General features: G+C 51.2%; 1 protein-coding gene across 1 annotated transcript in view; it reads left to right on the forward strand.

The window, feature by feature from the left end:
- Positions 1 to 16583: 16583 nt before the first annotated feature.
- The window catches only part of CRIP2 (cysteine rich protein 2), a 93353-nt gene continuing 89205 nt past the window's right edge, over positions 16584 to 20731 (forward strand). Inside the window, exon 1 of the mRNA XM_056546472.1 lies at positions 16584 to 16742. Within this exon, the coding sequence (XP_056402447.1) occupies positions 16700 to 16742 (43 nt within the window). The 5' untranslated portion in view covers positions 16584 to 16699. The remainder of the gene's footprint in view (positions 16743 to 20731) is intronic.

Genomic DNA, 20731 nt, shown 5'->3' on the forward strand with positions numbered 1-20731 from the left:
TACAGCATTCTGCTGTATGTCCGATGAATGATGCCTTGGTCACATGATGCTTCCCAGTTATTTTCTAAATGGGATAGTCCCTATCCCAATTCCCAGAGGGCTGGACCCAAAACCAGGTCCGCTGACGATCACTTACCTGTCCTCGGGGCTCCGGCGCTTCCTCTTCGGGATCCCCTGCATCGTCGGCGCTCTCCATCGACGACATCACGTCGCTGCGCACGCCGTCCCGTCATCCAATAGTAGCGGCGTGCGTAAGAACGTGATGGCGGCGACGGAGAGCGAGGATGACGGGGAAGCAGAGGCCTTGCCAGAGCGTCAGGGACACCCCGGGGACGCGGCGACAGCGATGGAAGGCGACATCCAGGGCAGCGGTGACGAGCGGTGACGGTCCGGAGCGGCGGGGACAGGTGAGTACAACTTCCTCTAACAGTGGTCTACAACCTGCGGACCTCCAGATGTTGCAAAACTACAACACCCAGCATGCCCGGACAGCCAACGGCTGTCCGGGCATGCTGGGTGTTGTAGTTTTGCAACATCTGGAGGTCCGCAGGTTGTAGACCACTGTCCTATACTTTACATTGCACGGATCCCTCAACATGCGATGGTTTCAACAAACGATGGTCCGTTTGGAACAGATTACCATCGTATGTTGAGGGATCACTGTAATCCCAATAGGCAATGACCATAAATAATTGCCTACACAAAATGCTGTTTCTCGCCTTGCTCCATGGCCAGACCTTCCTAGCCTCAGAAGAGCGTAAGCACTCACCTTACTAGCTCCTGACTAGGGGAGTGCCATTGCGGAGGGTTAAAGGGGTACTCCGGTGAAAAAATAGATTAGTAAATGACTTCTATAAAAAAATTCCAGTACTTATTAGCTGCTGAATACTACAGAGGAAATTCTTTTCTTTTTGGAACACAGTGCTCTCTGCTGACATCATGACCACAGTGCTCTCTGCTGACATCTCTGTCCATTTTAGGAACTGTCTAGAGCAGCGTATGTTTTCTATGGGGGTTTTTCTTCTACTCTGGACAGTTCTTAAAATGGACAGAGATGTCAGCAGAGAGCACTGTGCTCATGATGTCAGCAGAGAGCTCTGTGTTCCAAAAAGAAAAGAATTTCCTCTGTAGTATTCACCAGCTAATAATTACTAGAAGGATTAAGATTTTTTAATAGAAGTAATTTACAAATCTGTTTAACTTTCTGGCACCAGTTGATCTAAAAAATAAAAATAAAAAATAAATAAAAAGTTTTCCACCGAAGTACCCCTTTAAGTCTAAAAAGAATAAAGAGCTAAAGCAAAGCTCCTTCATTCTCAGGATCCATGGAACAGATGGCATGTCTATTACAAAACAGTGTAAGGGTTACATATTTGCATTCTGCTGTGTATCCGATGAATGATGCCTTGGTCACATGATGCTTCCTACCAACTTCCTATACAGAAACTTCTAGAACAGGTGTGAGAAGAGTCCTTAGTCCAACCCCCTTTTCCAGAGAGGGCTGGACCCAAAACATTTCACAGGTTGCAGTGCTGCCCGAAACGTTACATCACTAATCAGGTGATCAGAGGGAGCCTGTCTTTGTTTTAATGTGTGGAATGACCGCTGGGTGGGAGGAAGATCATTCTGCTTTTACAACAGCTGGAGGCACCCTGGTCAGAAAACACTGGTCTATTTAATTGAAGGGATCGCAGGTGTGTTTCAGTGGGGAGGGAGAAAAGTGACCTCACACTTACAAACAAGGAATCATGGGATTTGTAGTTTGGAGGAACAAACTCCAACAGAAATTAGCCAGTTCACAAAAAGATAACCACAGTGTTATGGTAATCTCACAACACAGCCATTTAGCCCCAAAACAAGTGCGAATACTTCCTAAGCATGTCCATTACTGTCTGGCAGGTACGTTCTAAAATCACCTTATGGTGGAGAACCCCTTTATAGGGACAGTGATCAACTATTCATTTATCAGGTGATCAGAGGGAGTCTGTCTTTGTTTTAATGGGTGGAACAACCGCTGGGTGGGAGGAAGATCATTCTGTTTTTTGCAACAGCTGGAGGCCCCCTGATCAGAAAACATTGATCTATTGCATTGAAGGGATCACAGGTGTGTTTCAGTGGGGAGGGAGAAAAGTGACCTCACACTTACAAACAAGGAATCATGGGATTTGTAGTTTGAGGGAATGAACTTCAACAGGAAATTACCAGTGAACAAAAAAGATAGCTACAGCGTTACGGGGTAATCTCACAACATAGCCCTTTAACCTCAAGCGCAGATCCTTCCTAAACATGACCGTTGCTGTCTGGCACGTACGTACTAAAATTACCTTATGGTGGATAACCCTTTTAAGGGGACAGTGATCAACTATTCATTTATCTGCTCTAAAGAGTGGAACATTCCATTCTGTGCTGAAAGAGTTGTATCTGGATTTACACAGAAGATTCAATAAAGTTTTCAAGTTGTTTCCACGCATCTAGAGGTATTCTTCTTGCACTCCACACTACGGGGACAACTCACTTGACTAAAGTTTAGTTGAGTTCACAAGATAATATAAGGTGAGCTATACCACCCTGCCACGTGGCATTGCTATCTACATCTGTAAATGACTACAATTCCCAGCTAGCCTGCGCCGTAATCACCCCTGTGCCCTACAATAGGAACAAATGTGTCCAAAGTGTAAATGTAAGCGTATTCTTGTGAGACTTAAAGAAGCATTTTAAAGGGGTACTCCGGCCCCAAGACATCTTATCCCCTATCCAAAGGATAGGGGATAAGATGTCTGATGGCAGTGGTCCCGCCACTGGGGACCCCCGCAATCTAGCATGCAGCACCCACCTGTAAGCACTGCAGGAAGGGCTGGAGGCTCTCAGTCTTATGCCTCCCGACCACGGGGACGGAGTATCGTGACGTCACGACTCCACTGCCATGTGAAGTCACGCCCCACCTCCTCAATGCAAGTCTATGGGAGGGGGCGTGACTGCAGCTCAGCCCCTGCCCATATACTTGCATTGAGGGGGCGGCTCGTGACATCACAACTCCGCCCCGTGTGACACCATGCCCCGCCCCCTCAATGCAAGTCTATGGGAGGGCCTCCCATAGACTTGCAGTGAGGGGGGTGGGGCGTGACACCCTGACTCTGCCCCCATGTGACATCACGTCTCGCCCCCTCAATGCAAGTCTATGGGAGGGGGCGTGACGGCAGTCACGCCCCCTCCCATAGACTTGCATTGAGGGGGCGGGACATGATGTCACACGGGGGCGGAGTCATGACATCACGATACTCTGTCCCCGTGGTCGGGAGGCATAAGACTGAGCGCCTCCAGCGCTTCCGGCAGTATTTACAGGTGGGTGCTGCATGCTAGATTGAGGGGGTCCCCAGCGGCGGGATCCCCGCGATCAGACATCTTATCCCCTATCCTTTGGATAGAGGATAAGATGTTTTGGGGCCGGAGTACCCCTTTAAGAACTCGCGGCCAGCTTGACTTCTTCACCTTTGCGAATGGATATGATAAATTTAGAAGCGTTTTAATCTAGAAAGATAAATACAGCATGTAAAGTGCTCAGATTGTTCTTACACTGGAGAACGAGTGAGAAGTGTTCCAGCATTTCGATGACTTGGGTGACACCCCGCAGAAGCATAATTTGTAATGTGCAGGGTAATTGAAACAGAAGAGGATAATACTGCAGAGGGATTTAGAGAGTTTGGGAGGTTGGGAGAATGAAATGTAATGGGGATGTGTGTGTGAGCTTAGGCTCTTAGGACGTGAGAACGAATGTCATCTTCACATGTTAGCGGGGATACTCCTGGGTAAACCAGATATGAAAAGGATTTAGAGATATTAGAGACTAATCAGGGAAAGTGTGCCAGTGCCAAGAAGCTGCTGCCAAGGCAAATAAGATCACTGGATGCGTGAAATGGGAGAAAGACGCACACAATACTTACTTCTCCTGAACTATTGTGTATAGCAGAGGTCATCAAACCTTAAGGGGTTAAACAGTGTTTTATAAAAAAAAAAATATATATATTAATAATATGGTCCTGGGGAAGTGGGGAAAAAAAACCCCTATACTTACCTAGCTCCGATCCCCTGGATCCCCCAGTCTTGTTTCTGCTTCCAAGACTGCCAGCCTGCCACCTCAGCCAATCACTGGATGCAGCAGTGTGCTATTGTGGTGGCCACTGGGTGTTAGTAGACGTATCTTGATCACTTCGTGACGCCAGGGCACTGTTTATCCGATCCATGGTCCGAAGGTGGGAGGCAGTCTTCCTGGGCCAGACACAATGAGCAAATAAACACACCGACATCAGGTTACGGTCAACTGCCTTTACTGAGCTTGTGAAGTTGGTATTACACAAACAGTTGGCCTTAGTGTGGTATCCCGGTACAGAACATGGTTCTGTGCAGTCTTTAAGTCCCCTCAGGTAGAGTCCCTCAGGTCCTCAGGCTCTCCTGCATGGTCCCCCTAAGCCACTATATTTTATTGTCTTGTATATTAAGTACAAGTATTGTACAGTGAATGTAAACTGTATATAAAGGTTATTAGGATATTTACCCTGTATAGGACCTTCCTAAGGTCATGTGATAAGTCAAGCTATGTGTGATCACATGATGTACCCAGAGTTCCATAGGCACAGGTAACCACAGGCAACCAGCTACCAATGGGCTTTAGTCCAGCCCCCCCCCCCCTGATATATAAGGGGCTGTAGTCTCCACATTCACTCTCTTAGCTCTTGATTCCTGGACCTAAAAGAAAGCACAAGTCCTGTACAAGTCAAGTCCAGCATATATATATATATATATATATATATATAGGCCAAAGCCTATAAACCTGAAGCCACATCAAATCTGTTGTTATGCCCTGCACTCCGGCTGCCTGCACCGGCCATGAGCGCATTGTGCATCTGTCCCCGGCTGCCGGGATTCGCATCGCGGGACGCGCCCGCATGCAAATCCCGGCCCGTCACTCACCCTGTACTGCTGCCACTTCCACTCCTGTGTCTCGGCTCCATCGTGCGCACCCCCGTCTCCTAGGGCACACGCGCGACGGAGCTCTGAGATTTAAAGGGCCAGTACGCCCATAATTACTGTTTGCACCTGACACTACCTTATAAAGTCCCTGCACCTCCCACACTTCCCTGCCGGATCTCCAGTGCTCCTAGCCTGAGATTAAGCGTTCCCTATAGCCTGATTGCCTTGTTCGTGTACCCAGACCTTCCGCTACGTTATTTGACTCCGTACCTTTGCCGCCTGCCTTGACCTTCTGCTACGTTGACTACGCTACTGCCTGATCCCCCTGTACCTCGCCTTGCCCAGCTACCTGTGTGGTCGAGCCGGGTCGGGGGTAGCGACCTGGGTGTCGCCTGCCGCAGCAAGCCCATCCTGCCTTGCGGCAGGCTCTGGTGAAGACCAGCGGCACCTTAGACTCCGCCCCTCTGATATGGTCCGAGTCATCAGTCACACAGGTTAGAGGATCCACATCCAGCTTCATTACAGCAAGATCAGGCCATGGATCCAGCTGGGGTTCCTCAGCCCGATAGTCCGGATCTCGCTTCCACCGTGGCGCTCCAGTCACAGCAGTTGGCCCAGCAGACACAGCAGATGAACCATCCTCCTTGGAATTTCGGGGTGTCTTCGAAGAACCTGCTCGAGCTTCCTCCGCTGAGTCGGCATTGCTGACCCTTACTCATTGATTACTTATTGATATCCGCTTCTCAGAGCGACGTGAAGAACTACGCCAAGAAAGGGAGTCTGCACGACATCGGCGCTTTCCTCGTCTGGCACCAGCCTTCCAGCAACCACCGCAACCTTCTATGTTGCCTCCCGCAGTGGAGGATATGCAGGTGGATTGGTCTCACCTGACCCTGCAGGAAAGGAATCACCGACGAACTGAGGATCTCTGCCTATACTGCGCCAGTGCGGATCATTCCCTAAAAGACTGTCCTCTGCGTTCTCAGCCAGGGAAACGCTCGCACCTAGGGTTCGTGGGAGAGGCCTTCCTAGGTGTGAATACCACCTCTCCACGCTTAAATATGATGGTCCAGCTTTTTCTACCTTATTACCTTTCTGGACTCTGGCTCCGCGGGAAATTTTATTGATGCTTACACCATCGGAGATCGTGAGCTCTTGGCCATTAAATTGGCATTAGAAGAAGGGCGTCACCTCTTGGAAGGCTCTGTACACCCGGTTACTATCTATTCCGATCACAAGAACTTGCTCTATCTCCAGTCTGCTCATCGGCTCAACCCCCGACAGGCTCGTTGGTCTGTTTTTCTCCAGGTTTAACTTTTTAATCCACTTCCGTCCTGCTGAGAAGAATCTTCGTGCTGAAGCTCTGTCCAGATCCTCCGATGTTCAAGGCCTGGAATCCCATTCTCAACATATTATTTCCCCTGATTGTCTCATCTCAGCAGCGCCAGAGTGTCTTCAGCGTTTACCACCAGGGAAGACTTATGCACCTCCTTGTTTAAGACTCCGAGTCCTGAAATGGGGTCATTCCTCTTTATTGGCCGGTCATGCTGGAATACGTAAGTCCATGCAGCTCATCGGCCGACAATATTGGTGGTCCACTCTAAACAGGATGTTGTTGACGTTGTCCAAGCTTGTTCAGTTTGTGCCCGGAACAAGACCCCCCGTTCCAAGCCTGCTGGTCTACTACATCCTTTGCCAGTTCCAGAGCAGCCCTGGTGCAATATTGGAATGGACTTTATCACTGATCTTCCCTCTTCTGGCGGAAATACTGTCATTTGGGTTGTTGTGGATAGATTCTCTAAAATGGCTCATTTTACCTTCTGCACCACAGCTTGCCAAGTTGTTCTTCTGCCATATCTTCCGCCTGCATGGATTGCCCTCCCATATTGTCTCCGACCGAGGAGTCCAATTTGTCTGTAAGTTTTGGAAGGCCCTCTGTTCTCGTCTTCAAGTTAAATTAGATTTCTCTTCGGGTTACCACGCTCAATCCAACGGACAAGTCAAAAGAGTAAACCAGGTCTTGGAAGACTATCTCCGCTATTTTTTTTCCACTCACCAAGACGACTGGCCCGATCTGCTACCCTGGGCCGAGTTTTCATATAACCATAAGGATTCTGAATCCTCTGGGTCTTCTCCTTTCTTTGTGGTCTATGGACTTCATCCTCGTCCACCCTTACCCCTGTCCACTTCCTCCAGTGTTCCTATGGCTGATGATCAAGTGCAGAACTTCGCCTCCATCTGGCAAAAGACTTGCAACTCTCTTCAGCATGCTGCCACTCATATGAAATCACAAGCGGACAAGAAAAGACTTCCTCCAGAATTCTCTCCACGCGACAAAGTGTGGTTGTCTTCCAAGTACATCTTAAGTACATCCAAGTCCATTTTAAAGTTCCATGTTATAAACTGGGCCCTCGCTATTTGGGTCCCTACAAAATCAAAAAACGTTTAAACCCTGTTATTCTCTCCATTTGCCCTCTTCTCTCCGGATCCAGAATTATTTACATGTATCCCTCTTGAAACCTGTTATTCATAACCGATTCTCTAAAAAGGTCATCACTCCTACCCTCATCTCTGGTACCTCCGATGTTTATGTGGTTAAAGAAATTTTGGACTGCAAGGTGGTCAGAGAAAAAGCTTTTTCCTTGTGGCTTGGGAAGGATTTGGCCCAAAACAAAGATCTTGGGAGCCGCAGGACAACATTCTAGACTGTGACCTTATCCACAAGTTCTTGTCCTCAAAAAAGAGGGGGAGAACAAAGGTGGGGGGGGGGGGGGTACTGTTATGCCCTGCGCTCCGTTCGCCTGCACCTGCCGTGAGCGCATTGTGCATCTGTCCCCGGCTGCCGGCGGGGCCGGGATTCGCATCGCATGTGCCCGCATGCGAATCCTGGCCCGTCATTCACCCTGTACTGCTGCCGCTTCCGCTCCTGTGTCTTGGCTCCATCGCGCGCGACCCCATCTCCTAGGGCGCACGCGACTGAGCTCTGAGATTTAAAGGGCCAGTACGCCCAGAATTACTGTTTGCACCTGACACTACCTTATAAAGTGTCCCTGCACCTCCCTGACGGATCTTCAGTGCTCCTAGTCTGAGATTAAGCGTTCCCTATAGCCTGTTTGCCTTGTCCGTGTACCCAAATTTTCCGCTATGTTATTTGACTCCGCACCTTTGCCGCCTGCCTTAACCTTCTGCTACGTTGACTATGCTACTGCCTTATCCTCCTGTACCTCGCTTTGCCTAGCTACTTGTGTGGTCGAGCCGGGTCGGGGGTAGCGACCTGGGTGTCGCCTGCTGCAGCAAGCCCATCCTGCCTTGTGGCGGGCTCTGGTGAAGACCAGCGGCACCTTAGACTCCGCTCCCCAATACGGTTCGAGTCATCAGCCACACAGGTTAGAGGATCCACATCCAGCTTTGTTACATCTGTGAGTACAAGTGTTGTGGTTTGTGGCTTTGGGGTAGAATTAGATTTGGCTCCAAAGGTTATACAACCAGGTAAATATATGCAGACCATGCATCTGAGGTCATCAATGGCTGAGACTAGAGATGAGCGAACTTACAATAAATTCGATTCGTCACGAACTACTCGGCTCGGCAGTTGATGACTTATCCTGCGTAAATTAGTTCAGCCTTCAGGTGCTCCGGTGGGCTGGAAAAGGTGGATACATTCCTAGGAAAGAGTCTCCTAGGACTGGATCCACCTTTTCCAGCCCATGGGAGCACCTGAAAGCTGAACTAATGTATGCAGGAAAAGTCATCAACTGCTGAGCCGAGAAGTTCGTGACGAATCGAATTTACTGTAAGTTCGCTCATCTCTAGCTGAGACACAAAATGGCTGCCATCGTGTGGCCTAATGCTAGTGAATACAATATATTCACAGACCAGGTACATAGACACTTAACTAAGCAGTATTACTGGAGACCAAATGCGTTCATAAACACCCCACAGACCAACCTGTTTGTTAGGAATTTTGGAAGAGTTATATCCCAATATCTAATGCACAAATTAACACTACACACCCAAATACTGGCAGAAATAAAGATGTTTAATATAGGGCTGGGCGGTATACCGGTTCATACCGAATACCGAAATTTTTGTGCTGCACGATATGAATTTTCCCCATACCGCAATACCGGTTGGGCCCCTCCCCCTTGGGAATGAATGAATTATCAGCCGCAGCGCGCTATCCCCACATCGGGGAACTAATCATATGTGACCCGCGAGCGCTGTTCTGCTCCCCCCCAAAATTATGTTACCCGCCAGCGCTCGTTCTGCTCCCCCCACAAATGTTGTTACCCGCCCGCCCCCCCAATTAATTATCAGCCCAGCGGGGTAATACTCACATGTCACCCGCAAGTACTGCCCTCCTCTTTGTTGCAGGCCGCTGGTGCTGGAACTCTATACTGTACGCCAGTGGTCTCCAACCTGCGGACCTCCAGATGTTGCAAAACTACAGCTCCCAGCATGCCCGGACAGCCAACGGCTGTCCGGGCATGCTGGGAGTTGTAGTTTTGCAACAGCTGGAGGGCCGCAGGTTTGAGACCACTGCTGTACGCTGTATCCCTATACCCGGGCTGCAAATGATAAAGAAAATAAACTTTAACTTACCTACGTCGGCCTTACGCTGGGGACGGGAACGTCGGACAGCCGTCAGCCTATCACTGGCCGGAGCAATGTCCCGCCCCGGCCAGTGATAGGCTGAGCCCACTGTCATGTAAGGGGCTCTGGCCGGCTTCTTCCATGACAGTGCGTTTAACCTATCACTGGCCGGGGCGGGACATTGCTCCGGCCGGTGATAGGCTGACGGCTGTCCGACATTCCCGTCCCCAGCGTAAGGCCGACGTAGGTAAGTTAAAGTTTATTTTCTTTATCTTTTGCAGCCCGGGCTTAGGGATACAGCGTACAGCAGTGGTCTCCAACCTGCGGCCCTCCAGCTGTTGCAAAACTACAACTCCCAGCATGCCCGGACAGCCAACGGCTGTCCAGGCATGCTAGGAGTTGTAGTTTTGCAACATCTGGAGGTCCGCAGATTGGAGACCACTGGCGTACAGTATAGAGTCCCAGCTCCGGCAGCCCGCAACAAAGAGGAGGAGGACAGTGCTTGCGGGTGACATATGTGAGTAGTACCGCGCTGGGCTGATAATTTATTGGGGGGGGGGGGCAGAACAGTGCTGGCGGGTAACAACATTTGGGGGGGGAGCTGAACGAGCGCTGGCGGGTCACATGATTGGGGGGTGTGGTGTGTGAAAAAATACCGTTATATACCGTGGAACCGCCATAAGTTACAAAAATACCGTGATGCACATATTTGGTCATACCGCCCAGCTCTAGTTTAATATACAACCAACTAAACACACTCTAACTAAGAGAGAGAAAAGAGAAAAAAAAAGAGAAAATGACTAGGAGACTCTCTCAAAGAAGACCCTCCATCTTGCCTTTGTTCAAACTCCATGCAGCTTTCTGGTCTAGGAACACAGTCATTCCATGACAGCCCCTTAGCCCAAATCCACAGAAGAAAGATGAGCGAAAAAACATCAAAGGTCCAAAACAAAAACAAAAAAACATAAAAGAAACCAAGTGGAAATTTAAGGGCGGAGATTACATGTGGAGCGGGTGGGTGGAGCTCAATAGACGGCAATGCATTTCAGAGCAGATTCCAGTGAAAGAATGAACTGGCGGCTGGAGTAGCGGGAATGGTGCAGTAGAATACAATTAAGAACAATGGGAGGCTGCTGCACCATATTTTCAGAGCAGAATTTGGTATGGAAAATCCAAAGTGTGAATGTGTCTCTAGCCTCATGGAGGGAAAACAATTAGGGCACAGATTTTTGTGGTGTTTTTTTCAGGATGTGCCCGTGAGGCTGTATGGTGTTTCCCTCAAAGTGAGGATGCCCAGCAGGTCTGAGACTGTATACTGTGCCCTCATGGTGAGGATGCCCAGGCATGCTGAGGCTGTATACTGTGCCCTCATTGTGAGGATGCCCGGGCAGGCTGATGCTATATACCGTGCCCCCATGGTGATGATGCCCGGGCGGGCTGATGCTGTATACTGTGCCCTCATGGTGAGGATGCCCGGGCAGGTTGATGCTGTATATCGTGCCCCCATGGTGATGCCCGGGCGGGCTGATGCTGTATACTGTGCCCTCATTGTGAGGATGCCCGGGCAGGTTGATGCTGTATATCGTGCCCCCATGGTGATGATACCCGGGCGGGCTGATGCTGTATACTGTGCCCTCATTGTGAGGATGCCCGGGCAGGTTGATGCTATATACCGTGCCGTCATGGTGAGGATGCCCGGCAGGCTGATGCTGTATACCGTGCCCTCATGGTGAGGATGCCCGGGCGGGCTGATGCTGTATACTGTGCCCTCATTGTGAGGATGCCCGGGCGGGCTGAGGCTGTATACCGTGCCCTCATGGTGATGTTGCCCGGGCCGGCTGATGCTATATACTATGTCCTCATGGTGATGTTGCCCGGGCAGGCTGATGCTATATACCGTGCCCTCATGGTGAGGATGCCCGGGCAGGCTGATGCTGTATACTGTGCCCTCATGGTGAGGATGCCCGGGCAGGCTGATGATGTATACTGTGCCCTCATGGTGAGGATGCCCGGGCAGGCTGATGATGTATACTGTGCCCTCATGGTGAGGATGCCCGGGCAGGCTGATGATGTATACTGTGCCCTCATGGTGAGGATGCCCGGGCAGGCTGATGCTATATACCGTGCCCTCATGGTGAGGATACCCGGGCAGGCTGATGCTATATACCGTGCCCTCATGGTGATGATGCCCGGGCGGGCTGATGCTATATACCGTGCCCTCATGGTGAGGATGTCCGGGCAGGCTGATGCTATATACCGTGCCCTCATGGTGAGGATGCCCGGGCAGGCTGATGCTGTATACCGTGCCCTCATGGTGAGGATGCCCGGGCAGGTTGATGCTGTATACCGTGCCCTCATGGTGAGGATGCCCGGGCAGGCTGATGCTGTATACCATGCCCTCATGGTGAGGATGCCCGGGCAGGCTGATGCTATATACCGTGCCCTCATGGTGAGGATGCCCAGGCTGGCTGATGCTATATACTGTGCCTTCATGGTGAGGATGCCCAGGCATGCTGAGGCTGTATACTGTGCCCTCATTGTGAGGATGCCCGGGCAGGCTGATGCTATATACCGTGCCCCCATGGTGATGATGCCCGGGCGGGCTGATGCTGTATACTGTGCCCTCATGGTGAGGATGCCCGGGCAGGTTGATGCTGTATATCGTGCCCCCATGGTGATGCCCGGGCGGGCTGATGCTGTATACTGTGCCCTCATTGTGAGGATGCCCGGGCAGGTTGATGCTGTATATCGTGCCCCCATGGTGATGATACCCGGGCGGGCTGATGCTGTATACTGTGCCCTCATTGTGAGGATGCCCGGGCAGGTTGATGCTATATACCGTGCCGTCATGGTGAGGATGCCCGGCAGGCTGATGCTGTATACCGTGCCCTCATGGTGAGGATGCCCGGGCGGGCTGATGCTGTATACTGTGCCCTCATTGTGAGGATGCCCGGGCGGGCTGAGGCTGTATACCGTGCCCTCATGGTGATGTTGCCCGGGCAGGCTGATGCTATATACTATGTCCTCATGGTGATGTTGCCCGGGCAGGCTGATGCTATATACCGTGCCCTCATGGTGAGGATGCCCGGGCAGGCTGATGCTGTATACTGTGCCCTCATGGTGAGGATGCCCGGGCAGGCTGATGATGTATACTGTGCCCTCATGGTGAGGATGCCCGGGCAGGCTGATGCTATATACCGTGCCCTCATGGTGAGGATACCCGGGCAGGCTGATGCTATATACCGTGCCCTCATGGTGATGATGCCCGGGCGGGCTGATGCTATATACCGTGCCCTCATGGTGAGGATGTCCGGGCAGGCTGATGCTATATACCGTGCCCTCATGGTGAGGATGCCCGGGCAGGCTGATGCTGTATACCGTGCCCTCATGGTGAGGATGCCCGGGCAGGTTGATGCTGTATACCGTGCCCTCATGGTGAGGATGCCCGGGCAGGCTGATGCTGTATACCATGCCCTCATGGTGAGGATGCCCGGGCAGGCTGATGCTGTATACCGTGCCCTCATGGTGAGGATACCCGGGAAGGCTGATGCTGTATACCGTGCCCTCATGGTGAGGATACCCGGGCAGGCTGATGCTGTATACCGTGCCCTCATGGTGAGGATGCCCGGGCAGGCTGATGCTGTATACTGTGCTCTCACGGTGAGGATGCCCGGGCGGGCTGATGCTGTATACTGTGCCCTCATGGTGAGGATGCCCGGGCAGGCTGATGCTATATACTGTGCCCTCATGCTGAGGATGCCCGGGCAGGCTGATGCTATGTACTGTGCCCTCATGGTGAGGATGCCCGGGCAGGCTGATGCTATATACTGTGCCCTCATGGTGAGGATGCCCGGGCTGGTTGATGCTGTATACCGTGCCCTCATGGTGAGGATGCCCGGGCAGGCTGATGCTGTATACCGTGCCTTCATGGTGAGGATGCCCGGGCAGGCTGATGCTATATACTGTGCTCTCATGGTGAGGATGCCCGGGCAGGCTGATGCTATATACTGTGCCCTCATGATGAGGATGCCCGGGCTGGTTGATGCTGTATACCGTGCCCTCATGGTGAGGATGCCCGGGAAGGCTGATGCTGTATACCGTGCCTTCATGGTGAGGATGCCCGGGCAGGCTGATGCTATATACTGTGCTCTCATGGTGAGGATGCCCGGGCAGGCTGATGCTGTATACTGTGCCTTCATGGTGAGGATGCCCGGGCAGGCTGATGCTGTATACCGTGCCCTCATGGTGAGGATGCCTGGGCATGCTGATGCTGTATACTGTGCCCTCATTGTGAGGATGCCCGGCAGGCTGATGCTGTATACCGTGCCCTCATGGTGATGATGCCCGGGCAGGCTGATGCTGTATACCGTGCCCTCATGGTGAGGATACCCGGGCAGGCTGATGCTATATACTGTGCCTTCATGGTGAGGATGCCCGGGCAGGCTGATGCTGTATACCGTGCCCTCATGGTGAGAATGCCCGGGCAGGCTGATGCTGTATACCGTGCCCTCATGGTGAGGATGCCCGGGCAGGCTGATGCTGTATACTGTGCTCTCACGGTGAGGATGCCCGGGCGGGCTGATGCTGTATACTGTGCCCTCATGGTGAGGATGCCCGGGCAGGCTGATGCTATATACTGTGCCCTCATGGTGAGGATGCCCGGGCAGGCTGATGCTGTATACCGTGCCCTCATGGTGAGGATGCCCGGGCAGGCTGATGCTGTATACCGTGCCCTCATGGTGAGGATGCCCGGGCAGGCTGATGCTGTATACCGTGCCTTCATGGTGAGGATGCCCGGGCAGGCTGATGCTGTATACCGTGCCCTCATGGTGAGGATACCCGGGCAGGCTGATGCTGTATACCGTGCCCTCATGGTGAGGATGCCCGGGCAGGCTGATGCTGTATACTGTGCTCTCACGGTGAGGATGCCCGGGCGGGCTGATGCTGTATACTGTGCCCTCATGGTGAGGATGCCCGGGCAGGCTGATGCTATATACTGTGCCCTCATGGTGAGGATGCCCGGGCAGGCTGATGCTATGTACTGTGCTCTCATGGTGAGGATGCCCGGGCAGGCTGATGCTGTATACTGTGCCTTCATGGTGAGGATGCCCGGGCAGGCTGATGCTGTATACCGTGCCCTCATGGTGAGGATGCCTGGGCATGCTGATGCTGTATACTGTGCCCTCATTGTGAGGATGCCCGGCAGGCTGATGCTGTATACCGTGCCCTCATGGTGATGATGCCCGGGCAGGCTGATGCTGTATACCGTGCCCTCATGGTGAGGATACCCGGGCAGGCTGATGCTATATACTGTGCCTTCATGGTGAGGATGCCCGGGCAGGCTGATGCTGTATACCGTGCCCTCATGGTGAGAATGCCCGGGCAGGCTGATGCTGTATACCGTGCCCTCATGGTGAGGATGCCCGGGCAGGCTGATGCTGTATACTGTGCTCTCACGGTGAGGATGCCCGGGCGGGCTGATGCTGTATACTGTGCCCTCATGGTGAGGATGCCCGGGCAGGCTGATGCTATATACTGTGCCCTCATGGTGAGGATGCCCGGGCAGGCTGATGCTGTATACCGTGCCCTCATGGTGAGGATGCCCGGGCAGGCTGATGCTGTATACCGTGCCCTCATGGTGAGGATGCCCGGGCAGGCTGATGCTGTATACCGTGCCTTCATGGTGAGGATGCCCGGGCAGGCTGATGCTGTATACCGTGCCCTCATGGTGAGGATGCCCGGGCAGGCTGATGCTATATACTGTGCCCCCATGGTGATGATGCCCGGGCGGGCTGGTGCTGTATACCGTGCCCTCATGGTGAGGATGCTTGGGCAGGCTGATGCTATATACTGTGCCCTCATGGTGAGGATGCCCGGGCAGGCTGATGCTGTATACCGTGCCCTCATGGTGAGGATGCCCGGGCAGGCTGATGCTGTATACCGTGCCCTCATGGTGAGGATGCCCGGGCAGGCTGATGCTGTATACCGTGCCTTCATGGTGAGGATGCCCGGGCAGGCTGATGCTATATACTGTGCCCTCATGGTGAGGATGCCGGGCAGGCTGATGCTGTATGCTGTGCTCTCATGGTGAGGATGCTTGGGCAGGCTGATGATATATACTGTGCCCCCATGGTGAGGATGCCCGGGCAGGCTGATGCTGTATACTGTGCCCTCATGGTGAGGATGCTTGGGCAGGCTGATGCTGTATACTGTGCCCTCATGGTGAGGATGCCCGGGCAGGCTGATGCTATATACTGTGCCCTCATGGTGATGATGCCCGGGCGGGCTGGTGCTATATACTGTGCCCTCATGGTGAGGATGCTTGGGCAGGCTGATGCTGTTTACTGTGCCCTCATGGTGAGGATGCCCGGGTAGGCTGATGCTATATACTGTGCCCTCATGGTGATGATGCCCGGGCAGGCTGATGCTGTATACTGTGCTCTCATGGTGAGGATGCCCGGGCAGGCTGATGCTGTATACTGTGCTCTCATGGTGAGGATGCCCGGGCGGGCTGATGCTATATACTGTGCCCTCATGGTGAGGATGCCCGGGCAGGCTGATGCTATATACTGTGCCCTCATGGTGATGATGCCCGGGCAGGCTGATGATGTACGCCGTGCCCTCATGGTGAGGATACTCGGGCAGGCTGATGCTATATACCGTGCCCTCATGGTGATGATGCCCGGGCAGGCTGATGCTGTATACTGTGCCCTCATGGTGAGGATGCCCGGGCAGGCTGATGCTATATACTGTGCCCTCATGGTGATGATGCCCGGGCGGGCTGATGCTATATACTGTGCCCTCATGGTGATGATGCCCGGGCAGGCTGATGCTATATACTGTGCCCTCATGGTGAGGATGCCCGGGCTGGTTGATGCTGTATACCGTGCCCTCATGGTGAGGATGCCCAGACATGGCACGGTGACAGACAGTAGCTGTGGAGGAGCCGGTGGCGGGAGGGGGGAGATAATGGCGGGCGGGGCCGCTCTCCGCCTGATGCCAATAGGATGCGAATCCCAAGGAGGAGGCGGGAGGGGCCGGGGAGCTGCCCACTGACGTCTACCCAGAATGTGGGAGACTGGCAGCGGCAATACAGCTCAGCACCCGGAGCCTGTGCCACAAAGGACGCGTATGCAGCATGGCATCCAAGTGCCCGAAGTGTGACAAGACCGTGTACTTCGGTAAGACGCCATCCCTGCCTCATACATGCACCTGCTAGTAATGGCACCCGGGGGAGGGGGGTGAGGAGGGCATCTGTATGGCTGCCACTTGGTGTGGGCTTTATTATGAGGGATGGGGAGCTGACTGTCACTGCCATAGTACCCTGGCACCACTGATGCCATTCATTGCCATATGTTCTATAATAATACCCTATATCCCATGTAATGCAATGCTATGCACCCTGTGGCACCCTTCACCATGGGAGACCTGTAACTTGTGTGGTAAAATTTTACGACCGCCATTTAACCGTTAAAAAAAATTATAAAATAAAACAAAACACATCCGTATTGTAAAATAGCGAATTGTCTGGGAATATCGAAGTATGAAAATGGCGATGGATTTACTATTTAAGTCAGTGGTCTCCACACTGAGGACCTCCAGCTGCTGCAAAACTACAACTCCCAGCATGCCCGGACAGCCAACGGCTGTCCGGGCATGCTGGGAGTTGTAGTTTTGCTGCAGGTGCGCAGTTTGTACACTACCAACCTTGATTTTTTCGCTTGTAAAAAAACGTTCTTTCGACGATGGGGTGTTCACATTTCATATTCTGCTTTCAGGAAACAATATGGCGTATATTTTGGTCGCTATTGTCACGTTTTTTTGAGTCCATTTAATGCGGTTAACGCACGTTTTGCCTTCAGAATACATGTAAGGCTACGTTCACGCCGCGTTTTCGTCCCCGTTTCCATTACATTACGTTTCATTTTGCTGTATAAGAAAACGTATTGACCCGCGCCATAGTGTGCAAAAAATATATATAAAATATTTATATACAATTATACGATATACGATTGTCTTTACAATGTAAGTTAATGGCAAGCGGACGGCATACGGCAGCATCCGTTCAGGTTACGTTCACGCGCTCTTAGTTTTTGCGGGTTTTCCGCTGCGTAATTGAAAGGGGGCGGGCTCTTCTCGGCTGTCCATAGCAGATTGTCCGCAGCGGAATTTACGCTGCGGAAAATCCGCCGCAGTCCCTACTGACTTCAATGGGGCTTGCGGCGGATTTTCCGCAGCGTAAATTCCTCTGTGGAAAATCTGCTGCGGATAGCCGAGTAGAGCCCGCCCCCTTTCAAATACGCAGCGGAAAACCCGCAAAAACAGAGAGCGTGTGAACGCACCCTAAGGGCTCATTCCCACTGCAGATTTTCTGAAAATACGGTGCAGCAGACTCTTATTCTCCTCAATGGGATTCTTTTGCACCATTAAGGGTGCGTTCACACGCTCTTTGTTTTTGCGGGTTTTCCGCAGCGTATTTGAAAGGGGCGGGCTCTTCTCGGCTGTCCATAGCAGATTGTCCGCGGCGGAATTTACGCTGCGGAAAATCCGCCGCAAGCCCCATTGAAGTCAGTAGGGACTGCGGCGGATTTTCCGCAGCGTAAATTCCGCCGCGGACAATCTGCTATGGACAGCCCAGAAGAGCCCGCCCACTTTCAAATACGCTGCGGAAAACCCGCAAAAACAAAGAGCGTGTGAACGCACCCTAACACTACGAAATTTCTTTGCTGCGGACATTCCGGATCCCAGACTCAACGGCGCATTTCTGAGTGGTCCTAGCGCCTGCTTGCTTTGCCGGTGCCCACTTGACCACCAAAATACATTTAAAAAATTGGGTCTTCGTTGTATGCACAACTACAATGCCCAGCAAGCCCTGCTGGGCGTTGTGGTTCGCACCCCTGAAGAGCCCCAGGTTTCGGAGCACTGTGCTAAGGCTTTGTTCACACACTATGTTTTGTGCCATAAAAATATATATATATATTTTTTTTTTTCTTCCCCATTTCCATTGAATTCGATTGGAAAATGCTGCACAGTTCACAGGCATTGTGGTGGAAATAAGTGCACGGTACTCATTTTAGACGTGATACGAATGTTTTATGATGCATTGTTTTTTTTTTTTTGCGCTGAAATATCAGAAAAGCGCGTGGAAACACCTTAAAAACAGCAAAAAGAAAACATGCATAAAAGGCAATAAAATATATATTTTTTTTAAAGGAGTACTCCACTGGAAAACATTTAACTGGTTCCAGAAAGTTAAACAGATTTGTAAATGACTTCTATTAAAAAAAAATCTTAATCCTTCCAGTACTTTTCAGCTGCTGTTATGATCCACAGGAAGTTCTTTTCTTTTTGAATTTCCATTCTGCCTGACCACAAGTGCTCTCTGCTGTGACACCTCTGTCCATTTTAGGAACTGTCCAGAGTAGGAGCAAATCCCCATAGAAAACCTCTCCTGCTCTGGACAGTTCCTAAAATGGACAGATGTGTCAGCAGAGAGCACTGTGGTCAGGTAGAAAAGGAAATTCAAAAAGATAATAACAGCAGCTGATAAGTACTGGAAGGATTAAGATTTTTTTTTTAATAAAAGTAATTTACAAGTCTGTTTAAAGGGGTTATCCAGGAAAAACTTTTTTTTATATATATATATATATATATATATATATATATATATATATATATATATATCAACTGGCTCCAGAAAGTTAAACAGATTTGTAAATTACTTCTATTAAAAAATCTTAATCCTTTCAGTACTTATGAGCTTCTGAAGTTTAGGTTGTTCTTTTCTGTCTAAGTGCTCTCTGATGACACCTGTCTCGGGAACCGCCCAGTTTAGAAGAGGTTTGCTATGGGGATTTGCTTCTAAACTGGGCGTTTCCCGAGACACTTGTCATCAGAGAGCACGTAGACAGAAAAGAACAACCTTAACTTCAGAAGCTCATAAGTACTGAAAGGATTAAGATTTTTTTTAATAAAAGTAATTTACAAGTCTGTTTAAAGGGGTTATCCAGGAAAAAACTTTTTTTTATATATTTACTGGCTCCAGAAATGTAAACAGATTTGTAAATTACTTCTATTAAAAAATCTTAATCCTTTCAGTACTTATGAGCTTCTGAAGTTTAGGTTGTTCTTTTCTGTCTAAGTCCTCTCTGATGACACGTGTCTCGGGAACCGCCCAGTTTAGAAGAGGTTTGCTATGGGAATTTGCTTCTAAACTGGGCGTTTCCCGAGACACGTGTCATCAGAGAGCACTTAGACAGAAAAGAACAACCTTAAAGGAGTAGTCCAGTGGTGACCCAGTGGTGAACGACTTATCCCCTATCCTAAGGATAGGGGATAAGTTGCAGATCGCGGGGGGGGTCTGACCGCTGGGGCCCCCTGCGATCTCCTGTACGGAGCCCCGACAGCCCGCGGGAAGGGGGCGTGTCGACCTCCGCACGAAGCGGCGGCTGACACGCCCCCTCAATACAACTCTATGGCAGAGCCGAAGCGCTGCCTTCAGCAATCTCCGACTCTGCCATTGAGATGTATTGAGGGGGCGTGTCGGCTGCCGCTTCGTGCGGGGGTCGACACCCGCTATCTGGCCGGAGAGCCTGGCCCCCGTACAGAGAGATCGCAGGGGGCCCCAGCGGTCGGACCCTCCGCAATCTCAAACTTATCCCCTATCCTTAGGATAGGGGATACGTTTTTCACCACTGGACTACCCCTTTAACAGAAGCTCATAAGTACTGAAAGGATTAAGATTTTTTAATAGAAGTAATTTACAAATCTGTTTAACTTTCTGGAACCAGTTGATATATAAAAAAAAGTTTTTTCCTGGAATACCCCTTTAACTTTCTGGCACCAGTTAATAAAAAATAAATAAAAAATGTTTTCCAGTGGAGTCCCCCTTTTAAAATGTAAATTTTTGATCCCCTGAGCGGTGTTTCCCAACCAGGGTACTTCCAGCTGTTGCAAAACTACAACTCCCAGCATGCCCGGACAGCCGAAGGCTGTCCGGGCATGCTGGGAGTTGTAGTTTTGCAACAGCTGTAGGCACCCTGGTTTTGGGAAACGCTGTCTTAGGGTGTCCCAATCCGCAGCGTTGTAGGAGTCTTCGGTTCTTGCCCGGTATACAGGCGTGTCCGAAGATTATGTGCGGCGGCGAAGCCACGCCAAGATCAGAGCAGAG

This window comes from Hyla sarda, chromosome 11, assembly GCF_029499605.1.
Source record: "Hyla sarda isolate aHylSar1 chromosome 11, aHylSar1.hap1, whole genome shotgun sequence".
Classification (NCBI taxonomy): Eukaryota; Metazoa; Chordata; class Amphibia; order Anura; family Hylidae; genus Hyla; species Hyla sarda.